Genomic DNA, 23,069 nt, shown 5'->3' on the forward strand with positions numbered 1-23,069 from the left:
GAAAGGCCTTTTATTTTTTAGGAAAACATATCTAACTAACTGGGAGGACTGTGTTTTTATTTGCTAAGCTGGCAACTCGATCCAGTCCTTCCCGAGACGGTTACATCCTGATGGATGCACGCGTGGACTGAAGGAAGAGGGGGTGAAGGACGTCCTGGGCAGTGTTCTAGGGCAGGGCTGAGGGCTGAGACAGGACCTGCTATAATTATTCACATTCCTGCTGTGCTCGTTGTCAGTTATTGTTACCCGGAATCTCCCCAGACCAGGCCTCCCCCGCTTAATGTATTGTTCTAGTTCAATCACTCCCATCTCAGATTCCAAACGCGCCTCTTCGGATGGGGAAACTCAGGAGGAGAATCCGGAGCGGGCGGAGACGAGAACCAGAATCTGGAGCGGGCGGGGACGAGACCCAGAATCTGGAGCGGGCGGGGACGAGACCCAGAATCTGGAGCGGGCGGGGACGAGACCCAGAATCTGGAGCGGGCGGAGACAAGAAGGGAAATGCACCTTCGGTGCGGTGCGGGCGGGAACGAGCACCAGAGCGTGAGGTGGGCGGGCGAGAACGAAACCTAGAAAACAACTAGGGCGGAATTGAGGATCCGAGAGCGACGTGCGCGGGGCCGAGCAAGAGAGGCCAGGCTCGGCGCGGGCGGGGACGAGAAGCAGCGTTCGGGCACGCGGAGACGCAGCCGGCGCGGGCGGGCGCGGCCTTTGTCTCCTCCTCTGGGGCGCTCCGGGGCTGCACCGGCCCCATGTGCCCGCCGACCCCCGGCGTCCCGGCAGCCTGCGGCCGCTGACTTGCCCTGCCCCGCGCTGCCCTCGCTATGGCCGAAGCTACCCCTGGCACTGGGGGTACGTCCCTGGAGGGCGAGCGCGGCAAGAGGCCCCCGCCAGAGGGCGAGCCTGCAGCTCCGGCGGCCGGAGTTCTGGGTAGGTGTGCGGCGGCTGCATCGGTCAGGGTTGCAGGTGCCTGGTCTGCGCGCGGCGGCTGGACGCGGAGGGGAATTGGGGTCAGCCGTCTCCGGTCTGGAGTTCAGTCGAGGGGCCGGCCCCTCCTGGCACTGCGGCTGCGGCAGGGCGGGCGCGACCAGAACAGTGCAGCGGGCGGGGGTCCCAGCGCAGAGACCCGGACACGCCCCTCCTGGAGCCCAGACTGGAGGCTGCCGCCCGGCACCCCTGGGACTACCGATCGGGGCCAGGCAGGGCTGCGCTTGAGAGTTCCTCTCCGCAAAGGGTATATAGAATCATACCGTTCTGGGTTCGAGCCCCAGCTCCGCTGTGTGACCTTGGGCGCGTGATTTACATGCTTTGGACCTCAGTTTCCCCACCTGTGAAATGGGGGTAAGCATCACGCCCAGCTGTGAAGACTCGCTGACATAATCTGGTGAAGCGCTCAGGGCTGCGAGTAAGCGGCCCCATCAGTTGTGGTTTTGGAGGCGGATCTGGGCCTCAAGAATGAGTAAGATTTGTAAGAGAGGGTCTGGGGGGAAGGGCATTCCTGGAGGAGGGTTCCACTGGTGCAAGGACTTGAAGGCAAGGAAACAAGCCAAGTCCAGAGCTTGCAGGGCCTTGAAAGCCAGGCTGAGTGCCCAGGAGCCCTGGTGAGTGTGTGAGCAGGGGCAAGGGCTGGAGTCCAGGCTCCTGGTCCAGAAGTGGCCTGACCACGGCCTGGACGGCCTGCCCCCCCCCCCCCCCCCAGATAAGCTTTTTGGGAAGCGGCTCTTGCAAGCGGGTCGGTACCTGGTGTCCCACAAGGCGTGGATGAAGACTGTGCCCACGGAGAACTGCGACGTGCTGATGACCTTCCCAGGTACCTGTGCCCACCCGCACCGAGCTCAGACGGGGCTCCCTGAGTCGGGCTCCCCTGCGTGGGAGTCTGTAAGCGACCTCGGACCCATCCTGGCAAGACTCCTCAGTCCTTGCAACCCTTGGCAGATACGACGGATGACCACACGCTGCTCTGGCTGCTGAACCACATCCGCGTGGGCATCCCCGAGCTCATCGTGCAAGTCCGCCACCACCGCCGCACGCGTGCCTATGCCTTCTTCGTCACCGCCACGTATGAGAGGCGAGTCCCTGGCCCTGGCCTCTCGCTGACCCTGACACCCAGCTCCCTGCCCTTCCGAGCACCAACGACAAGGTCCGGCCGTTCTGTGTTTGGCTCGGGCGGCCGCCAGGGGCACCATCCCTCCCTCCAGGACCGGGAGCCAGGGTCTCCCCGTGACGCACTCCCCTGCCTTCCTGCAGCCTCCTCCGAGGGGCCGACGAGCTGGGTCTGCGGAAAGCAGTGAAGGCAGAGTTTGGCGGGGGGACCCGCGGCTTCTCCTGCGAGGAGGACTTTATCTACGAGAATGTGGAGAGTGAGCTACGCTTCTTCACCTCCCAGGTGCGCGGCTCAGCCCCCAGCGCACATCCCGCACATCCCTGGCCTGCAGGCGTTACTCGCTGTACTCACGCCCTGTCCCCTGCAGGAGCGACAGAGCATCATCCGTTTCTGGCTTCAGAACCTGCGAGCCAAGCAGGGTGAGGCTCTGCACAACGTGCGTTTCCTGGAGGACCAGCCAATCAGTGAGTGAGGCGGGGCCCACTCCCACGTGTGGGGAGCGGGGTGGGTCTCTTCGAGGACAGCCTATCGCGGCGGGAGGGCGGGGCCTAGGCACAACAATTGGGCGAGCGGAGAGCTGGGTGGGGCCTGATGAGCTCAGGGAACCAGGCCTCGGCCAAGGGTGCGGCTGATCCTCCAGGTGGCAGTTCCGCAGGAGCCTTTTCTGGGTCTGGGATAAGGCGGCGGCAGGACCATGGACAGCACTCCCTTGCACGTGGTGCTGTGTGGCCGGGGCCTCAGTTTCCACTCCAGGAAACCCGCCGCTGCAAGTTCACCTTCTGATGCCAACGTGGCACCCCATTCCTCAGACATGCAGAGTAATGAACCGAGGTGGCTTTATTGAAAAACATGGTTCCCCACTGGGACCCCCCACCTTTCTAGGTTTCCTGCACCCTTCCCCACCTGTGCCTGCACCTCCCAAATTCTGGAGGAGCACCAGATATTCCGTCCACCCAGAACTCCTCCCCCACCTCTCGGGAAGAGCCTCTGCAGGTTTAAGAGCAGGCAGAAAGCCGTGACTTGGGTTTCAGCCAAAGGGGTGTGGCCAGGCCAGGCACAGGCAGAGGGCCAAGGGTCACCATTCCTGTCTCCCAACAGTCCCCGAGCTGGCGGCCCGAGGGATCATCCAGCAAGTGTTCCCGGTCCATGAGCAACGCATCCTGAACCGCCTCATGAAGTCATGGGTGCAGGCTGTGTGTGAAAACCAGCCCCTAGGTGTGGCCGGGGCCAGGGGGTGTGCAGGAGTCCCAGGAGGAGGGCAGGGCTGACCGGGGACCCCTCCCCCCCCCCCCCCCGCCCACCCCTGCAGATGAGATCTGCGACTATTTTGGAGTGAAGATCGCCATGTACTTTGCCTGGCTGGGCTTCTACACGTCGGCGATGGTCTATCCAGCCGTCTTCGGCTCCGTCCTGTACACGTTCACAGAAGCCGATCAGGTGCTGGGCATGGGCCAGGCGTGGGCTGGGGCACCTGAGACAGCCCCCTTCCTGGGCCAGCCTGGGGAACAGCTGAATCCTCCTTGCCCCTCTTGCCCGTCCCCCTCCCCTCACCCCCCAGACAAGCCAGGATGTATCCTGCGTGGTCTTCGCCCTGTTCAACGTGGTCTGGTCAACACTCTTCTTGGAGGAGTGGAAACGGAGGGGGGCAGAGCTGGCCTACAAGTGGGGGACTCTGGACTCACCAGGGGAAGCCGTGGAGGAGCCACGACCCCAGTTCAGGGTCAGTCAGAAGCTGCTGGGTCCAAGGACCCCAAGAATGGGAGTGGGAGGCAGGAAGCACTGTAGGAGCAAAGACGGGGACTGTGAAATCCAGCCACAGCCTCAGAAAGGGTCTGCCAGAGGGGGCGGGGACCCTCTGCATACTCGGAGGAGAAAGGTGGGAACTTGGATTCAGGAGACAGGGAAGGAGGCACCAGGTGGGGGTACCGGGAAAGCGAGGGCCTGCTGGAGGGAAAATGACTTCAGAGGATGGGTAAGCGGGGGGGCCGGGGGCAGCCCCTCTGCTCCAAGCCGGGCTGGCCCCTGCCCTCCACCAGGGTGTGCGGCGCATCAGCCCGGTGACGCGGGCGGAGGAGTTCTACTACCCGCCCTGGAAGCGGCTGCTCTTCCAGCTGTGTGTGAGCGCGCCCTTGTGCCTCGCCTGCCTGGCCTGCGTGTTCCTGCTGATGCTTGGCTGTTTCCAGTTGCAGGTGATCTCGGGTCCCCAGCCCCAGCCCGGACCTGGTGACCGCCCACCCGGGTCCAGCCTGAGCCTAGCCCAGCTGCCAGGGTGAGCCATGAACGCCCTCCCCCTGCAGGAGCTGGTGCTGAGTGTGAAGGGGCTGCCCCGTCTGGCGCGGTTCCTGCCCAAGGTCATGCTGGCCCTGCTGGTCAGCATAAGTGCGGAGGGCTACAAGAAACTGGCCGTCTGGCTCAATGACATGGGTATGCTCTCTGAGGGGAGGCCCCTGCTGCTCAGCCCCCGGGAGGAAGGTCCCCAATCCCCACAGGCACCCCGGGCCGCCCCTTTACTCGCCCCTTTGACCCCCAGAGAACTACCGGCTGGAGAGCGCCTACGAGAAGCACCTCATTATCAAGGTTGTTCTGGTGAGTGGCAGCCAACGGGCGGGCACAGCAGGACTCCTGGGGACGGGGCAGCGGGGTGACCACTGCCTGCTTCCCACAGTTCCAGTTCATCAATTCCTACCTGAGCCTCTTCTACATTGGCTTCTACCTCAAGGACATGGAGCGCCTGAAAGAGGTGAGCCCCTGGCTGAAGGCAGTGCCCTGCCCGCATGGTGGCCAACGGGGGGCCGGGCCTGGCCCAAGGGGTCCATGGGCTCTCCAGCCCCTCCCCCATCCTCCATCCTTTTCTCCTCTCTGTCCATCTGTCCATCTGTTTGTCCTCTCTGCCTGTCACCCCCCCCCCCATCTGTCTGTCTGCTTGTCCGTCGGTCCCTTCACAGCTCCTGCTCGTCCTGTCCCTGTCCCAGAGCCTCGAGCGGCAGCTTCGGGCGGTGCTGGGCCCGCTCGTGGCCCTGCAGTTCCACCTGTTCCTCCTCTCCCTCCGGGGCCTCCTGCACCTGGCCCAGGCCAAAGTATGGGCAGGTGGCGAGCCTGAGGGCCTCGCTGGGGCAGGCAGCGTGGCTGTGCTGGGGGCCTCACAACAAGCTGAGGGTGCATGCTACGAGGGGATGGGCCCCCTTGGCGTGGTGCAGATGGCAGCCCCGCAGGGCCCTGGGCAGTGGCTGAGCTCCCAGGTGGTGCTGTAAGCAGGGTAGCCCTGAGCCCTCAGCAAGGTGGGCCAGGAGCACGGTGGCTGGTCGGGCTGTGATTGGCGGCAGGTGAACAGTGACAGAGGCTGGGGACTCTGGGTCTAGGCTCTTCCAAAAGGGTGGAGTTAGGAACTGGGTTTGGGGGTGGGAGGTGTCTGGAAATGTGCTCTGGGAGGGTGGGGGCCCCATCCCAGTAGCCTGTCCTGGTGCCCAGGGCCCTGCCTGCTCCCCACGCATGCTCTCTTCGCCCTTTCCTGCCTCCAGATGCTGGCCACTTTGCTGATCACCCGCCAGTTTCTTCAGAATGTGCGCGAGGTCCTGCAGCCACACCTGTACCGGCGGCTGGGCCGAGGCGAGCTCAGCCTACAGGCCGCTTGGGAGCTGGCCCAGGCCCTGCTCGGCCTGCTCAGCCTTCGGCGCCCTGCACCCTACCACCTTGAACCCCAGGCCGAAGAGGGTGGCGGCGGCGGTGGCAGGGGGCGCCGCAGGTGTCTCAGTGGGGGCTGCGGGGCACCAGAGGAGGAGGAGGAGGCCATAGTGGAACGGCGGCCCACGGGGGAAGGTGGGGAGGGAGGGAATGGATTGAGAGGGAGCAAGGAGGAGGAGGAAGAGGAGGAGGAGGAGGAGGAGGAAGATGAGGACGAGGAAGAAGGTGAGGAGGGCGACCTCCTGGACTGCGGGCTCCGTCTAAAGAAGGTCAGCTTTGCTGAGCGGGGGGTCAGGCGACATCGGCCAGGCCCAAGCCCGGAGGCCCTCCTGGAGGAGGGGAGCCCCACCATGGTAGAGAAGGGGCTGGAGCCGGGCGTGTTCACACTAGCCGAGGAGGATGATGAGGTAGAGGGGGCACCTGGCAGCCCTGAGCGGGAGCCCCCAGCTGTCCTGCTCCGCCGGGCTGGGGGTGAGGGCCGTGACCAGGGGCCAGAAGGGGGCCCAGAGCCGGAGACTGGCTCAGGCAACTTGGCCCAGAAGCAGCGGCGGCAGAATCGGTCCTCTTGGATCGACCCGCCCGAGGAGGAACACTCACCCCAGCTCACCCAGGCTGAGCTTGAGAGCTGTATGAAGAAGTACGAGGTAAGGCAGGTGTCTGAGGGTGGCGGCAGGGCCCTCAGCGGGGCGGGCACACAGTCTGATGGTGGTGGTTCGGGGAAATAACGGGGCCCTGGATGTAAGCAGGAGCCTTCCGGAGGGGAGGCTCTGGGGCCATATGGGATCATCTAAGGGAGGGGCCTTGACAGAGTAAGGTAGTCTGAGGGAGGAAGTGTCCTGGTCTGAGTAGGCGCCCGCCCGCAGGACACGTTCCAGGACTACCAGGAGATGTTCGTGCAGTTTGGCTACGTCGTGCTCTTCTCGTCTGCCTTCCCCCTGGCTGCGCTGTGCGCCCTGGTCAACAACCTCATTGAGATCCGCAGTGATGCCCTCAAGCTGTGCACGGGGCTGCAGCGGCCCTTTGGGCAGCGGGTCGAGAGCATCGGCCAGTGGCAGGTGTGGGAGGGCCAAGGGCTCCAAGCTGAGGTGCACAGGGAGATGGGGTGCACCGGGAAGGAGCACAAGGCCCAGAGAGGGGGGCTGACCCCACCTGAGCCCCACCGTGTCCCCCCGCAGAAGGTGATGGAGGCCATGGGTGTCCTGGCGATCATCGTCAACTGCTATCTCATCGGCCAGTGTGGGCAGCTGCAGCGCCTCTTCCCCTGGCTCAGTCCCGAGGCGGCCATCGTGTCCGTGGTGGTGCTTGAGGTAGGGCTGGGGGCCAGGCGAGGAAGCCGGCGGCCGGACAAGGAAGCTGGGCGGATGGCAGGCACCCCTGAGCCTGCCACCTCCAACCTCCTCCTCTGCTGTCTCAGCACTTCGCTCTGCTTCTCAAGTACCTCATCCACGTGGCCATCCCCGACATCCCCGGGTGGGTGGCCGAAGAGATGGCCAAGCTCGAATACCAGCGCCGGGAGGCCTTCAAGGTACTCGGGATGGGCGGGGCTGTTTACCTCCTCCGCTCACTGGGCCATCCCCTTGCCTGGCTGGTGGCCATGGCCTTCGCGGGAAGGCAAGTGTGCAGAGCCTGGGTAAGAATTAGCACTCCAAACGGACCCGATCCCTTCTGGAAGCCCGGAGGCACCCAGCACAGGGCTGGCACTCAGCATGCAGTCACCACCAGCGCGTTCAGGATCAGGGGCACGCCGACGCTGACGCTTCCTGGAAGCCCAGCCTCTGCCGCATTCCCCAGAAATGAGCTCATGGGTGTCGACCCGTGGAGCTGTCCAGGACCAATCCACAGAGCTCTCCATGGTGACAGAAGTGTCCTGTGTCCATGCTGCCCATGTGGCCCCTCAGAACAGGTGGCCAACACATACCTGGACTGACATTGCAAAAGCCACGTGTGGCGAGCGGACTGGCCAGTGAGGACTCTGGTCTGTGCCTGTCACAGCTCTGTCTCCTGCTGGTTTTCTAGAAGGCAGAGGCCCACGGAGGCCCAATATTTGTTGATACTCTCCCAGCTAATAAGACGGTGCCTGGCACATGGGTGGAGACAGTTGGTGGCCCGTAAATGTTCTCTCTCTTCTCAGATTTCAGAAAGCACTGGTGTGGGTCAGGAGATGCAGTGAGCACCCCCTCAGTGTTTAGATCTCTCCCCACTTCTACAGAGAGAGCTCACACACCCTCTCTTCCCAGTCCCCCTGATGGCCCACTCTGCCCACAGAGACATGAGCGCCAGGCCCAGCACCGCTACCAGCAGCAGCAGCGGAAGCGGAGGGAGGAGGAGGAGCGCCAGCGCCACACAGAGCACCACCCCCGGCGGGAGCGTGACACCAGCAGCCGGGAGGAGACCCGGGCGGAGGGCTCCGGGCTGGACCCCGCTGCCCCTGAGAAGGCCTCGGCCAAGGCCAAGGGCAGCGGGGTGGGTGGCCACGGTTCCGAGCGGCCCAAGCGCCCAGGGTCCTTGCTGGCACCCAACAATGTCATGAAGCTGAAGCAGATCATCCCGCTGCAGGGCAAGTTTTTGTCATCAGGGGCCACATCCTCAATAGCGGGCGCTGGGCCCGGCCCCGCCACGCGGCCCACCCCTGCTCAGTCACCCACAGGCAGCGACACCCGCCTGCCGGCTTTCCTCAAGTTCCTCAAGTCACCCGAGACCCGGCGGGACCCCGAGCGCAGCCACTCGCCACCCAAGGCCTTCCACGCCAGCAAGCTCTTCCCCTTCGGCAGTGGCGCCCGGGCTGAGGCTGGGGCCAATGGGGTGGGCGGGCAGGTCCGGTTGGAAGGGACCCCTGGCGGTGGCGGTGGCGGTGGCGGTGGCGGTGGCGGTGGCGGTGGCGGTGGCGGTGGCGGTGGCGGTGGCGGTGGCCGGGCCCAGCGCTGTGGGCCGGCAGACGAGGCTGCAGCTGAGGAGCCAGATGTCCTCCGGCCGGAAGAGGAAGGCTCAGGTCACAAGCTTTAACTCGGGGGTGGGACTCTGGGCTGGGACCTGGGGGTATGGAGGGGAAGCCAGGCCTGGGGAGTGGGGCTGAAGGGGACACAGGCCTCTGATACCGGTTGGGGACCTGGATCTGTGGTGCCTAAAGCCCCTCAGAAAGGACTGCTCAGTCTCCAGGACCCTCCAGTGCCTGGAGCCCTGTGCCTGACCCTCCTCACCCCAGGGAGGGATGCCAAAGCCCCCTGTCCCGGTGCCTTCCCAAGGCACCCGGCCTGCCAAGCTCCAGCAGAGATGAGGGAGGCCCCTTCACCACCTGGCCCAGCCTTTCCTGCCCCCCATAAGTCTCTACACCCAGCTAACTGGGGGGACTGGACCCCCAGGCCTCTATGCAAGTCCCCACCCTGAAGCCCAGTGTTGGAGGAGGCCTTCCTGGATGCAGGGCCTGAGGCTGCCCAACCAGGGAGCTCGGCCAGCTTGGCCACAGGCTGCAGCCACAGGCGGAGCAGGGACCCAGGCCTCACCCCTGGCCTCGCTCACCTCACCTGTCCCAACCCCAGCCAGGAGTCCAGCACCTAGGGAGCCCAAGAGGTGGAAGTTGCAGGACCGGGGACTTAGGTCTGAAGTCAAGGGGCTTCCTCTGACTGACTCTCCCCCAGAGGGGGGAAGGCGCAGTGCTGCAGGCAGGAGATACACCCCAAAGCTGATCAGAAGCAATAAGGCCCTGATGTGCCTAGGAGTGGGGGGGAGTGCAGGCAGGGCCCTGAGCGGGGTCCAGTGACCACGGGGCGGCATTCTCCGGAACGGCCCCTCTCACCTCCGCAGGGACAGCGCTGGCCCCAGTGGGCACCGCAGCCCTTCGCACCCGCAGCGGCCGAAGCCCCGTGCCATCAACGCCATCGCTTCTGCCCAGGCCCCCGACACCGCCCGCCAGCTGTTGGCAGTGGGATGGGCCTTGGGGCTGTGGGGGCGAAGGCACTGCCCCCCGCCAGGCCCCTGCCACCAATGCAGAGTGCCCGCCCTGTGCCCTGGCTGGGGCCCCACCCGCTCCCCAGCCCCTGCCGGGAGACACCAGCTTCTACAGCCTTGCACCCCTGCCTCTGCCACCATCCTCCGAGCCCCCCGAGTCCCCCTCGGCCTCCCCCAGCCCCCAGGCTGTGTGCTGGCCCAGTGGCTGGCACTAGCTCTGCCTGGCACCCTGCCTTCCTATTCTCATGCAATAGCAGTCACCAATGGGCGGCCACAGCCCAGAACATGCTTTGGCTCCCTTGGGCTCCTCCTCCTGGGGGCGAGGGCCTAGCCCCCCCTATCTGCCGTTTTCCTTTTGACTAGGATGGGGGAAATGAACCCCCCCCCCCAACAACAGAAAACACACAGAGCAGGCAATTATTTATTTGTTTTTAATTTATTTTGTCATATTTTTGTAAAACGGCAGAAATGCAATAAAAAGTATATTTCAACAGTGCCTGAGGACAGAGCAATGGAAGTGGGGTTCACAGGGCCCAGTGACTTGAGGCTGACACTGACTCTTGGGCCTGGTGAGCCTGAGGTGGATGCTCCTCCTATCTCGAAACCTTGGTGCCTCCTCCTAAGAACTGGGTCTGGAGGCCACATGAAAAACTCCAAACTGTGCCACCTCTGAGATGGCCCAGATTTGGAGCCGACTCCAGGCCACTGGGAGGAGCTACTGAGCCCCAAGCCTGCTGTGCCTTCAGCCTCCTAAACAAAGGAAGAAATCACAAAGAGCTGGAAGAACTCAGCTGTTTGGGTGCCAGGCCGGGTCCTGAGTTAGCTGCAGCCCTGTGGAGTGACAGGGGTGGTTCTGTCCCCTTTATCTGCTGCACTTCCTGGTACACCCACCTCCCAGGCTGCCATTCGAGGAGCCAGGGGCAGTGGGAAGAACTTGGGGCTGAAAATCGGGGGAACGTTCGGGGGATGGTGCCTTTCGGAGCTCCCTGGACAGACTGGAGTTGGGAGTGGCTAGGATGTCCCACTGCAGAATGGCTGTCAGACCCAAGTCACTGGGACTTTGCTGTGTGATCAGGGATGGATGTGGCCTCTCTTCAAGCCTCCTTACGTCCAAAGGCTTGGAGCCTGAATGGGCCCCACCCAGAGCTGGGGGAGCCAGTGTGAGGAAGGGGCTCTGTGGAGGGTCATGAAAGAGAAACGGGTTCACTGGAGGCAGGAGATCAGCCTGTGCGAAGGCACAGAGGTGTGGGAAGGCAGAGTCTGGTGTCTGAGGGAGCAGAGCAAGGAGGGACCTAAAGGCAGGAGTGGGCAGCTGAGGAGCCTACACCCAAAGATCTGGGTGGAGAATGACCGTGGGACCCCCACTATGGAGAGCATGATGCAAAGGGGAACCAGGCGAGGAGGCGAGGGTGCGGTGCTGCCTGCTCCTGCTCTGCCCCACCCCAGGGCTTTGAAGCTGATGTCCCGACAGCTTCTCAGTCACTAACAGTTAGCAATGCCCCCCGCCCGCCATGGTCAGCCCACCCCTGGGCCCGGGATTCCTAGCGGTCAGAGCGCTTCCAGGGACCCGGCACCTCTGCACAAACCATCACGTTGCATTTCCTGAGCACCTGCCTTACGACCACAGGCACCCAACCTGAGCCCATGGTATGAACACTGCCCAGCACGGGAAGCAAAACCCCTTGGCCCCATGACACAACGGGGTGGCCTACCCTGGAACCTGGTGCTGGGCAGCCCAAGCCCAAGCAATCTACCCTCCATGAGGATAATCTGGGGCACGCACCCCCTCCAGCTCCATGGCCCAGCCTCTCACCACCCTCTAATACCACAGCCCCCACTCAGGGCTGGTGGAGGGAGCAGCAGCCTTCCCCTGGGTCCTGGGCCCAGTGTTCAGGACCTCAAACCTGCCTGGAGCCTGAATGCCCCTATGTTCCTCTGCACTCCGTGTGCCTTCTCTTGGAGCCAGGGGCTCGTGAAACCAGGCCGCCTGGGCTGTCTCCACAGTGCCACCCTGCTTGTCAAATGTCCTGGGTGTGGGATCCACCACAGCTCTGTCCTTGGTGGTGTGGACTGTCTTTCAGGGGCGTCCTGATCCTCGGGGACACTTGGCAGGTCAAGCGGAAGGGTGGGTCCAGGCAGGTCTTGGCTCTGAGCAAGAAGCTGCAGCAAGCCCACAAGAGGGTCCAGCTGGTCCTGGGGCCTCTTGGCTCCTCTTGGTGACGATGGAACAACTCTCAGTGCCTCCATCCTCTGAGGCCGAGGCACGTGGAGCAAAGACTCAAGATCAAGTAGGAAAGATCCTTTTATTGGGGTGGACACTGAGCACGCACCAGTCCATGATAAAATGACTTAAGAGAATGATCCGAAAGGGTTGACTTCTTCCTGTGGCGTGCTCTCAGAGCAGGGTCCCGGCACGGCATAGATCCCGGCGGACCGGGCGTCAAGGCCAAGTCTTTAAGGCCGGACCAGGGGATGGAAGCGGGAAGAAGGGCCCCACCCCTGTCACCCAGCTGCAGCAGGGCTTATCGCTAGACACTCGAAGACACACTCTGGTTCTCCAGAGAAGGACTGGGGAGCAGGAGGAGGGGGTTTGGGGTGGGGTGGGGTGGAGTAATGAATAACAATGTTGTTTTTCAAGAAGCATCTACCAACATCACACTACTGGGTCTGACATCCCCTTTAACCATCGCTCGGTACATTTTACAGCATAAATAAAGACTCAAGGAAAATAAATACATCGGCTCCTATGAGGTTGAAAGTGGTGTGCACGGCGGGGTGTGGGTAGGCGAACCAGTGGGGAGGGTGGGCAGGATGCTTACACACGGCAGGCGGGTGAGGAGCAGACAAGACAGGAGGCACCTATGGGGGAGCATCAGTCTTAAGTGTCCTCGTGCATGTCTGGGCTGTCGGTCCGTGCGACCTTGCGGGGAGGCGCTGAGCTCTCGCCCTCGAGGTCCACTTGCTCCTGGTCTCTCTTCTTGGCAGCGTTCTGGGGGGTGGGGGAGGAGAAGGGCTGTTGAGACTGCACTTAGGTGACTTCTCCAAATCCTGCTGCAGGGGTCACAGACATGGGCTTGGAGCAGGGCAGTCAACCCAGGGCCCTGGCTGGGCAGCCCCTCCCACCACCGGACCTGCCCCACTGAGCCACAGTCCCTGGAGCTCTGGGCCCGTAATGGGCACTGCAAGTAGTCACCATGGTTCACAATGACCACTATGGCCCCAAACGCTCGGAGGAGCGATGCACTCTGCTGAAGCACAAAGGGCCCTTTGAGCCTTCGGAGGAGCCCAGGCCTTGCCACAGAAGAGGAAAGTGGTCCCCGTGTGGGAATCCCTGCTCTCCCCACTTTGGGGAGTTAAAGCCTGTGGGGCTGAGGAAGGGGCCAGTGTGGGCAAGGAGCTTGCGTTTTCTAAGCAGTTACGTCATCATGGGGTCCCCCTTCCGTCTTTCCCAGAGCAGGCTGCTATCAGATGTTCAATGTTAGGCGAGAAGACAAACTGAGCTCGTTATAAAACAACATGTAGAGCCCGGGACGGTGTGGCTCAGTTGGTTGAGCATCATCCCAAGCACCGAGAGACTGCCGGTTCAATTCCTGGTCAGGGCACACGCCCGGGTTGCAGGCTTGATCCCCAATAGGGGGCATGCAGGAGGCAGCCGATAGGTGTTCCTCTCTCTGTCAGGTCAATAAAAACATATTTAAAAACAACAACATGCCCTGACCGGTTTGGCTCAGTGGATAGAGCGGCCTGGGGACTGTAGGGTCCCAGGTTCGATTCCAGTCAAGGGCATGTACCTTGGTTGCAGGCACATTCCCAGTAGGGGGTGTGCAGGAAGCAGCTGAATCGATGTTTCTCTTTCTTTCTTTCTTTTTTTAAAATATATTTTATTGATTTTTTACAGAGAGGAAGGGAGAGGGATAGAGAGTTAGAAACATCGATGAGAGAGAGAAACATCGATCAGCTGCCTCCTGCACATCTCCTACTGGGGATGTGCCCACAACCCAGGTACATGCCCTTGACCGGAATCGAACCTGGGACCTTTCAGTCCGCAGGCCGACGCTCTATCCACTGAGCCAAACCGGTTTCGGCCGATGTTTCTCTTTCATCAATGTTTCTAACTCTCTATCCCTCTCCATCTCCCTTCCTCTCTGTAAAAAATCAATAAAATATAGTTTAAAAACAAAAACAAAAACAACAACAACATGTAGAGATTTTCAACAAAGAAGGAGAAAAACATCTTGCATGTTAAACAGGCAGCCTCTTGGGGGGAGGAGAGATGACTTTCCATGGCAGCCACAACCTCTAGAATGGCCTGGATTTTAGTCACGTGTATTTTTTACCACTAAACAAAGATTCCAAATAATCACACTAGAATCATTCTGCCACCAGGACTCTGCAGGCTGCAGGCTGTGGGAGCTGGGCCTGGGAGATGCCCGAACCTTGGAATGACTGGCCAAGCCCCTATCCATCCCTGAGCATGAGCTCTGTAACCTCTACACAGCCATTCCCTCCTCTGAAACGCTGCTCCCGCTCCTGGATCGCCTATCAAACTCCTATTCAGCCCTCAAGACCCATCTCCCAGACCGATGTCCTTGCCCCACTCAAAGCCCCTGTGCTGGGCACTGTGTCTCCCGAGTCCCAGCACCGGAACCCCACGTGCCTTACCTTTTTGTCCCATTGCTGATGTAGGTAGCGCAAAAGGATGTTTGTTTTTTCTGTCACGATGACTGAGGAGGAAAGACAAAGTTGCAGGGAGAGGTTGCAGAGAGAGACTGCAAACGGCCCAGCCTCCCTCCTGGCCAGCACTGCCCCTCCCAGGACACTGCTCCTCCCTCCTTGGCCTCCGGGGCCACCTCTGCCCTGAGTGGCCTTTCTGGCACTCAAGTCAGTACCCCAACCGAGGAGATTTCAGGAAGCCCAGGGTTTCCCCTCCTAAGCCCAGGGGCCCGAGCCAGCTGCTCTAGGTCCCTCCTTCTCAGAAATGCAGAGTCCATTACTGCATTCGGGTTTCCACCCTGCAGTGGGGAGGAGCTCTGGCTGCAGACTCACGCGTGTGTCTTCCCAGGCCAACCGGGAGCACAGATCTACATAGCTGAGCCCTAGTGACCACAGAAGCCAACCAGCTGGGTCCATGTGGGTTCTTCTTCATGGTTAAAATAAAACACCATGGCCATGGCAACCTCCCACTCGGCAGGCTCCGCACCCTTTCTGCAGGCCCTCCACCTGAACAACCCCTCCCCATGCTGCCCACCCCGGGTGGGGCTGGGTCCCTAACCCATAGTACTTGTTTTGGGGTGTCATGGAGCTGACCAGTGTCCCACAAGACACCTCCTGCACCACCCTCTATCCTCTCCTCTTAGTAGCCTGGATGAGCTAAGTCACACAGAGAACACTTACTCTGTTCAGATGGGTACTCGCGCGTGGGCAGGTAGACTGAGGGGCGTCGATTCTGAGGGAGGGTCCAGAAGAGGTGGGTTAGGAGTGCGGGTTGACTAGGGTCCCCTCACCCCTTGACTCGGATCCACCCTCCAACACAGACCAGAAGATGCACAAAGACCTTAGGTGAGGTCAGGCTTGAAGATCGGCCCTGTTCCTAGCACGACGCTGAGTGGGGTGGTGCACATTACCCCCAGCCCCTCTCCCCACAGCTCCCTGAACCTGCACTCACCGAGGCTTTACACACAGAGTCAGCATGAAATCGACTAAAATTGCTTTTGTTGTAGACTGGCAGTCCTTTCAAAAAATCTGCCTGAAAGACAGAAAAAACAGTGAGTGAGAAACCCTGCAGGGGCCAGCCCCGGAGCACTGCGGTGGTGGACGGGCTTCCAGGCGACTTCCAGGTTCCCCTTCTGATCTGTTGTGCGTTTCCCGGAAGACAGGCTTGAGGTGGCCACCTGATGTGCGCACTGCTGTAACCGGAGAAGAGCAACCACCCCGGGGAAGTGCACATTCTGCCTCAGAGTCCTTACAACAGAGCTGTACCCTGGCAAGGGGTGGGGAAACTGAGGCTCGGCGAGCACGGCCATCTGTGTAAAGTCATGCCCGAAGCAAGCAGCAGGTTGGGGGGTCAGACCAGGCCCATCCAACTGTAGGTCTGTCCTGTATGCTTGTTGAATGCTACACTCCCGGCCTTGTCTCCGTTTACTCACCTTTAATAGACACCCAGAGGGGAATGGCTTGTCCACCCTAAGAAACCCCATGGGCCAGCGTGACAATAAATGGGGTGGGGACCAGAAGCCTGGGTGAAGGGGACAGGAGGGCCAGGACAGAGAACTGAGAACCCAGGATTCTGAACTCAGAAATCCAGCTTCGATATGTCAGCGTCAGGTTTTAGAGTTGGCTGGACTTTCCCTAAAGCTCTGTGCAGCCTGGAGTCAGCTCAGGGGCTGCTCCTGGGGTACCCACACCTAACGGCTTCCCCACGAAGCAGGGAGGCCTCCCAGGGTGAGGGCCAGAGACAGAGAGCAGGCTGTTCCTCTCTGCCACCTGCTGCCGGGGGCAGAGACTCCGCGCCACAGGTCTCAGGCCCACAAGGGGCTGGGGAGCCAGCAACAGAATTCATTCACTGCCAAACTCCTGAAAAATCCTTTGTCCCTGACACTCTGGGGTCAGCTGAGCAAGCAAGGGCAATGGCTCTGGAGCAGGAGCACCCTGACCCTGGGGGCAGGAGGGACGAGACGCAACCACAACATGGACAAATAAAGGCCAGTGAGGCATGTCCACCTCAGGAAACTGAGGCACGAGAGCAGGGGTGTGCGAGGGGAGGAATAAGGCCGAGAGCCGTGGCGGGGAGTGACTGCCCAGGAGGAGAGCAACACTGTCATCGTGCCTGGGATGGGACGGCCTGGCCTGGGCCAGGAGCTTCCCCATCTGGAATCACTCTCACAGGATGAGGAAACTGAGGCAGCAAGGTCACATGGCACTCATCTGAGATCATGTGGCCCCAACGAGAAAATGAGGAAGGCGGTTTGAATCCAGGTTTGCCCAACCTCAGAAGCCAAGCTCCTGTCGTGCGACGTGCCAGTAGCTGTTTTCCTGTCTGAAATCCAAGGCCTCAGAGCCCCAGAGGCTATAATAACCATCCCCTTGGCGGGGGGGGGGGGCTGTCCATCCCCATGCCTGAGCCTAGATGCTGCACCCTTGGGGAAGCCGCTGTTCAGATCTGCCCCCACCATCTGGGGCCGGCAGGAGCAGGGGTCCTCACCTCTGGGGGAGCCCCAACGAGACCTTGCGGGGGACAAGCCTCCCTGGAGGTGGCTCTCTCATCTGGGTGACCTGCACCTCCAAAGCCAGCTCAAAGCCCCTCAACCCTGCCTTCCCTTACCCAGGACCCCTGTCCCACCTCGGCCTGAGACTAGGGGGCCAGCTTCATGCAGCCAGACCAGGCTTTCTTCAGCTCCGACTGTGTGGCAGGCCTGCACCAGGGCACTGAGAGGGCGCGGCAGCCTGCTCTTGGCCTAGGAGGACCCAGTGCAGGGACGCAGGTCTGGGCCAGAGCTGCACCGTGAAGTCAAACGGCCCTGAGGACAGGGGACGGTGTGACGTGTGAGGCCCGAGACGGTGGCGAGCAGGTCTGCTGGTCTTCGAGGGGGGGAGGGGGAGGGAGGGCGGCCGGGCAGCAATGACACAGCACCGAGACCTGACCTGTGAGGAGTGGTCCTGGTCCTGCCTCGGCCTCCCACAGCTCGGGCTGGGCGTGGCCTCACTGGCCTCCTGCCACACACCTTCAGCCCAGCCTGTGCCACCACCCGCACGCTGCTCCTTTCTGCACGTGGGAAACAGCTGCCTAGCTCCACAACCCCCTGCCTTCCCTCCGCACACGCCTCAGGGGCCTCTGCCAGAGCCACGTCCATGCCCCAAGGAGGCCGTCTGTCTACGCGGCCACCCCTTCCCTGGACTGGCATCCCCTAAGGGCAGGGGCAAGGCAGGGGTAACTCCGCCTGCGCCTAAGGGCTGACACGGGGCCAGCAAGAGCGGTGAGAGCCACGGAGCCTCGGCCGTGCATGCGCCCCGCCTGGCCTCCTCCCGGGCTGTGGGGCCTGGCAGCCTCTCCAGTGAACGGGGGTCACAGCAGGGCCCCCTCCCAGGCTTGTTCTGAGTCTCAGTGAGACAGCGAGGGAGAGAGCTGTGCACAGAGCTCCCTAGAAGCACCTGTTAGCATCAATGCACTTGTGCTGAATAAAGGTATGAAGACAGGATTCTGCCTGCACTTCCTGTCAGCTTAGCGGGAAAACAAGGCCTCAGACACAGGGAGCAGTCCTCACCTCAGCAGACACGTCCCCGCCACAGCTGGGCCCGCAGCCTGATCATCTGTGTCGACCCCCCTTTGAGGAGCCCCACAGTAGCCCACCCAAAGCAGCATGAGGAAGAGGGGTGGTGTGCAGGGAGACACTGAGGCCAGTCACGGGCCCTGGAGCAGGCGATGCTCACAGGGGGAGCTCCGAGCAGCAGAGCAGCACGTGCAAAGGCACAAAGAATGCGGAAACAGGGCCAGTGAGGCGGGGCAGGGGCCTGGCTGCGGGTCTCATCTGGTTACAAAAGGAAGACCCTGGAGTGTTTCTCAAGGTAGCAAGTGTTAGAATCTGATTTACATCTTCCAACCCTCCCTCTAGTGCCAGGTAAACTGCGATCTGCCTGGGGGCAGCATGGAGGCCAGGAGACCAGGGGGGAGGCTGGGCAGGCAACCAGGCAGGGGGGGCAGTCCCCAGACCGTGGGGGACCCAGGGGCAGGTTCAGGATGTGCGGGGGGGCTGAGCCGGCAGAGCCCTGTTCGGAAGGGGTGTGGGCAATGACCCAGGCTTGGGTACCCACACTCTAGGACCCCCCCATCTCCTGCCTGACCAGGAGTCTTCTCTCGCGCACCCCACCCCCAACACCGCATCCCAAGAACGGTGATGTGTGGGCTGGGCCCTGGGGCTTTGACTTACCCAGACAAAAGCTTCCATCACCCCGTCAGCCCTGGGGAGGCCAAACAGTGGCGGGGGGGGGGGGGGGGGGGCGACTCAACTCTGAGGCTGGTCACCATCCCACTTTACAGGCTGGGGACCCCAGCCCCAAAGAACCAGCATCCCCAAGTCCAGGACGAGCAGCTGGCCCAAAGGGGCTTTTAAACTCCCAGCGACCGGGCGGCAGCATCCCCGCTTCAAAAGGAGAAGCTGGGGAGGAGAGGCCACCCACCCCGAGTCGCACAGCTCATCTGCTGCCTGCTCATGGTCCTAAGCCCTTTATGATGTCAGTTCCCTAAAGTGTCCCAACCCGGTGAGGTCTGGGCTATTGCTATTCACATTCACCGGGAAAGGGGTCTGGGATGCGAGAGATGAAGCTGCTCCCCCTGAAGGGCAGGTCGGGGGGCCCTGAACGGTGGCGGTGGGGTCAGGGCTCTGGGGGCCAGAACAGCCTGCGATGTCGCACTTCCTTTGGCGACAAAGCCCCGCATGTCACGATGTCCAGCCCCCTCCCCCGCCCGGATGCCCAGACCGGCCCCCCACACCCCAAGGCCCGGCGCGCAGAGGACTAGGCCAGGGCTGGGGACCTCAGGGGACCCCAACCCCACCCCGGGCGATTTCAGAGAAACCGGGACCCGGAAATGAATGAGGTGCCCGGGCCTAGAATCCTAGGTGGGGTCGGGGTCGGGGTCCGAGAAGCCAGGGAGGGGTCAGCAGGAAGCGCTCAGCAGGACCCAGGGGTCGAAGGCCATAGGTCAGAGAGAGGGGCGGGGCGGGGCCGGGCCAGAAGGGCCTGGCAGGGAGGTGGGGGATTCGGGGATTATTGGAGGTGGGTGGGCCCGCGGCGCCATTTTGTCGAGCGAAGGGGTAGCACGGGCCTGGCGGCCGCCCTTACCATCTTCTGCTTCCTCTGTCGCCGCCTCAGCTACTGCCTCAGCCGCCACCGCCGCCACCACAGCCGCCTTCTTAGCCGCCGCCGCACAGTAACTTCCAGCCACGCTACAGCCTGCCCTGATGGCGGCGTCGCCCTCCCGTCATTGGTCCGTCCTCTAGCCCCGCCCCAGGATATACGGTCTCCGCGCGCTCACATTGGCCAGGTACGGAGAAGTCACGGACGCATTGGTCGCCACTCCTCTCTTCGTGGTCAAGTTCGGTTGAAGGAGCAAAACCCCGCCCGGCACTGGGAAGCGATAGGGCAATAAAATCCGGAAGTGGGCGGGGGCCGCGCCCCCGAAGCCTCTTGGGATTTGCAGTCCGCAACTCCAGGAGGTTCAGCCAGCGTTTCCTCTTTGTGGTTTACTACGCTTTTTCATACGGTTCTTATCGGGTTCCCACAGCAGCCCCGGAAGACGGGGGGACCACCATAACACCCCCAGCCTCCCCGGGGTCTCGGCACATCTAAACAGCTCCCGCACTAGTTCTTTGAAAGTCTTTGAACTCACAAATCAGACTCTCTGTTCAAACACTTCCCATGGCTCCCCAGCCCCACAAGGATCCAGTCCCACCTCCTGGGCTCCAAATTTTGAGCCCCGCCAGCCTCCGTTGTCCACTCTTTATCCTGACCCTGTCCACTCCCCTCTCCCTTTGGGTCCTTTCTAGACCCTGCCAGGTATCTGTCCGACTGCATTTTTTCTAATATAGTTTGATTTTTTTACAGAGAAGAAGGGAGAGGGATAGAGAGTCAGAAACATCGATCAGCTGCCTCCTGCACGCCCCCTACTGTGGATGTGCCCGAAACCAAGGTACATGCCCTTGTCCGGAATCGAACCTGGGACCCCTCAGTCCGCAGGCCCATGCTCCATCCACTGAGCCAAACCGGTTAGGACCCGACTGCATTTTTCCCAAAGCCAAGTCAGGCGCCTTCTCTGGGCTCCCATAGCCCTGACTTTGCTGTGTCCAGACTGGCTGGGTACAAATCAAGCCCCAACCACCCACCCCTCAAGTGACAGCCTGGTGAAGACAGGACCCAAAACATAGGAAAGACGGAGTAAGTTACTGAGTGGAAGCTACTAAGTGTTACTCTAAGAACACAGCAAAAAAAATACCTTCTTTTATAGGAGCCAAATGAGCCTCAGAGGGCTAAGGTCTTGCTGAGGATCATGTGGCACATTCCCAAGGGGAAGGTGGAGGATTCAAACCCTTCCCTCTTCCCCACAAGCGCTCTCAGACCTGTGAAAGTCATGACATATGTGAGACAAGTGACAATTTAGACATTTAATGACATTAAGGAATTACTTTTTCTAAGTGTGAGAAATTTTGTGATTATGTTTCAAAGGGTCCTTATCTTGGAGAAATGCATTCTTAAATATTTCCATGAGAAATAACACCATGCCTGAGATTTGCTTTAAACACACACACACACACACACACACACACATACAGGAGGGAGCAGGATGGACTGCAGGTGGTCAGAAATGGGTGGGCACACGACTGGGTTCACGTACTCTTCCGTGGACTGTTGCCATAGGTTGGATTCTGACTTCCTATTCCCCTTTCCGGTCCAACCCCAGACTTCTGCCCTGGGCCAACCCCACAATCGGAGGTGCACTCATGTCTGAGTCATCCAACCTCTGCACAAAAACAGCGGCAGGAGCGGTCTGAAGCGAGGGAGATGCTTTAATGGGGGAGGGGAGTGTCTCAGAGGCAGCGAGGCGCTCAATGGCTCAGCGATTTTCGGCCCTTGAGCATGCGGCGAAGAATGACCTGGACGCCGGCCGGTGTGCTCAAGCGCTTGATCCAGCCGTGCTTGTGCTTGCGTTTGATGTTGCTCGGCTGGTACTCGTTCCCGCGTGCCTTGCCCCGGCTGGGCTGCGTGGCGGGGAGCCCCCAGGCGTCGGGCAGCCGCAGCAAGGTCTGGGGCTGGAGCCACCTGCAAGGGCAGAGAGACAGCGAGAACGGTCAGAGGGGGCGCTGTGTGCCTTTGGCTTGGCGCTCAACCTCTCTAAGCGTGGGCTCCCGACCCGTACAGGGACTGAGCCTAAAAATGCAAAAGGCGCTCAGGAACTGCGCAAGGCACCGGCAAGTCGTGTGCTCGGTAACCAGCCGGCCCCAGCCCCCGATCCCGGCCTAATCCCCCGGAGGACTCACCTGACATCCAGGAGAGCCCTACTGACGGGACACAACGGGCGACTCAGGGATCTGCCCAAGAGCGCCATGTCTACCCTCGGATCACGCGGCCCGTCCGCATCAGCTATTCCGAAATCCACAGGCTCCGCAGCCGCGGAGCGGAGACTTCTGGGAAATGTAGTTTCTCTAACCTCGTTGCCGCGGGGGCCTCCGAAGTTGTAGTTCTACTTCCTGCGTGCCCAAGGCATGAGCGGCCGCACCCGCAGGTGTGTGTAGTAGGTGTGCGAACCAGTAGGAGCTGGCGAGCGGCACTTCCTGGGCTTGCGCGTTATGTCCCGCGATCTGCTGGGAGTTGTAGTTCCTCCCGTCCCCTGGCCGAGGGCGCCCGGGGTGGTGGTGGCACAGCTGGTGACAGCTGCAGGAAGTGGCTAGTTGAACCTCCCACGCCCATCGGGAGCCCGGCAGATGGTACACAGTTGGCTGGCAGCTTTCCTCTGGTCGCAGCCAAGTCTCCGCCCCTTGGCGGTAAGCCCAGGAGGCCTGAGTTCGAGTTGGCTGGAGTCCGAGGGGTGATCCCTGCTCCTCTCCGCGATCCAGTTTCCAGTCAAGTGGCAAGCTTGTCCTTGGCGGTGCCCCCATTGGAGCGCTAGAACTTTTAAAAAAATTGTTTTTAATCCTCACCTGAGGAGATAGATAGATGTATAGATAATGATGAGAGGGAGAGAGAGAGAGAGAGAGAGAGAGAGAGAGAGAGAGAGAGAGAGAGAGATGAGAGAAACATCAATGGGTTGTCTCCTGGAAGTGCCCTGACCAGGGATCGAACCCGAAACCTTTTGGTGCACCGGACAACACTCTAACCAACGGAGCCACCAGACCAGGGTTAGAAAGATTTTTCAAATACTCAGACCTGTGGCTCAGTGGTTGAGCGTGGACCTATGAACCAGGAGGTCAAGGTTTGATTCCTGGTCAGGGCACATGCTGGGGTTGCAGACTCCATCCCCAGTGTGGGGCATGCAGGAGGCAGCCGATCAATGATTCTCTCATCGTTGATGTTTCTATCTCTCCTTCCCTCTCCCTTCCTCTCTGAAATCAATATATATATATATTCCCCACTGTACCAGGGAAAATATTCAGCTCCTCTGGCAGGCATGTGAACACACCCTAACTTTCAGCCATGCCCTCCCCTGCCTGGTACTCCCCTATTCATCTTTATTTAAAAAAACAAACAAACAAACAAAAACCCTTTCTCTGATACTGTCTCCCTAAATGCTGCTCCTCTCTCTGGCCCAAATCTGCCCCCAGGTACCTCTCCCCACTTCCAGAAGCCTGGG

At 61.0% G+C, this 23,069-nt stretch overlaps 3 protein-coding genes across 7 annotated transcripts; 1 reads left to right on the plus strand and 2 right to left on the minus strand.

Moving 5' to 3' along the window:
• The first annotated feature begins 279 nt into the window (after positions 1–279).
• Positions 280–10,226, plus strand: ANO8 (anoctamin 8). Of its 4 annotated transcripts, none has more exons than XM_059696295.1 (18): positions 280–930; positions 1,700–1,810; positions 1,936–2,068; positions 2,248–2,386; positions 2,472–2,568; positions 3,203–3,319; positions 3,414–3,541; positions 3,663–3,824; positions 4,141–4,293; positions 4,402–4,528; positions 4,635–4,690; positions 4,770–4,844; positions 5,623–6,429; positions 6,649–6,870; positions 6,961–7,092; positions 7,200–7,310; positions 8,051–8,774; positions 9,587–10,226. In XM_059696295.1, the coding sequence occupies exons 1-18, from the start codon at positions 825–827 to the stop codon at positions 9,943–9,945; spliced, it is 3,759 nt and encodes a 1,252-aa protein (XP_059552278.1). In that variant the 5' UTR covers positions 280–824; the 3' UTR covers positions 9,946–10,226. The 4 variants fall into 4 exon arrangements, with proteins under 4 accessions (XP_059552278.1, XP_059552281.1, XP_059552279.1 ...); XM_059696296.1 differs by having other exon boundaries at positions 283–930; positions 6,649–6,840; XM_059696297.1 differs by lacking the exon at positions 280–930 and adding an exon at positions 944–1,601.
• DDA1 (DET1 and DDB1 associated 1) lies at positions 10,148–19,787 on the minus strand. 2 transcript variants are annotated; one of them, XR_009452945.1, is made up of 6 exons: positions 19,568–19,787; positions 15,396–15,476; positions 15,125–15,176; positions 14,393–14,454; positions 12,550–12,719; positions 10,148–10,904 (listed from the first exon to the last, which is right to left on the minus strand). XR_009452945.1 is itself a non-coding variant. In XM_059696300.1 (5 exons), the coding sequence occupies exons 1-5, from the start codon at positions 19,568–19,570 to the stop codon at positions 12,609–12,611; spliced, it is 309 nt and encodes a 102-aa protein (XP_059552283.1). In that variant the 5' UTR covers positions 19,571–19,783; the 3' UTR covers positions 12,015–12,608. The 2 variants fall into 2 exon arrangements, 1 of the variants encoding a protein (XP_059552283.1); XM_059696300.1 differs by lacking the exon at positions 10,148–10,904 and having other exon boundaries at positions 12,015–12,719; positions 19,568–19,783.
• A 1,483-nt stretch (positions 19,788–21,270) lies between these two features.
• MRPL34 (mitochondrial ribosomal protein L34) lies at positions 21,271–22,113 on the minus strand. Its single transcript, XM_059696305.1, has 2 exons — positions 21,760–22,113; positions 21,271–21,541 (listed from the first exon to the last, which is right to left on the minus strand). The coding sequence occupies exons 1-2, from the start codon at positions 21,825–21,827 to the stop codon at positions 21,328–21,330; spliced, it is 282 nt and encodes a 93-aa protein (XP_059552288.1). The 5' UTR covers positions 21,828–22,113; the 3' UTR covers positions 21,271–21,327.
• Positions 22,114–23,069: the final 956 nt, after the last annotated feature.

This window comes from Myotis daubentonii, chromosome 5, assembly GCF_963259705.1.
Source record: "Myotis daubentonii chromosome 5, mMyoDau2.1, whole genome shotgun sequence".
NCBI classification, from domain to species: domain Eukaryota; kingdom Metazoa; phylum Chordata; class Mammalia; order Chiroptera; family Vespertilionidae; genus Myotis; species Myotis daubentonii.

Coding starts and splice junctions, on each gene's coding strand:
- ANO8 (XM_059696295.1), top strand. CDS start 825: ATGGCCGAAGCTACCCCTGGCACTGGGGGTACGTCCCTGGAGGGCGAG. Junction 2,069..2,247: donor GTCACCGCCACGTATGAGAG/GCGAGTCCCTGG, acceptor GCCTTCCTGCAG/CCTCCTCCGAGGGGCCGACG. Junction 4,294..4,401: donor TTGGCTGTTTCCAGTTGCAG/GTGATCTCGGGT, acceptor CTCCCCCTGCAG/GAGCTGGTGCTGAGTGTGAA.
- DDA1 (XM_059696300.1), bottom strand. Junction 15,177..15,395: donor ACTCTGTGTGTAAAGCCTCG/GTGAGTGCAGGT, acceptor ACCCTCCCTCAG/AATCGACGCCCCTCAGTCTA. Junction 12,720..14,392: donor ATCAGCAATGGGACAAAAAG/GTAAGGCACGTG, acceptor CCCACCCCCCAG/AACGCTGCCAAGAAGAGAGA.
- MRPL34 (XM_059696305.1), bottom strand. CDS start 21,827: ATGGCGCTCTTGGGCAGATCCCTGAGTCGCCCGTTGTGTCCCGTCAGT. Junction 21,542..21,759: donor AGGGCTCTCCTGGATGTCAG/GTGAGTCCTCCG, acceptor CTGCCCTTGCAG/GTGGCTCCAGCCCCAGACCT.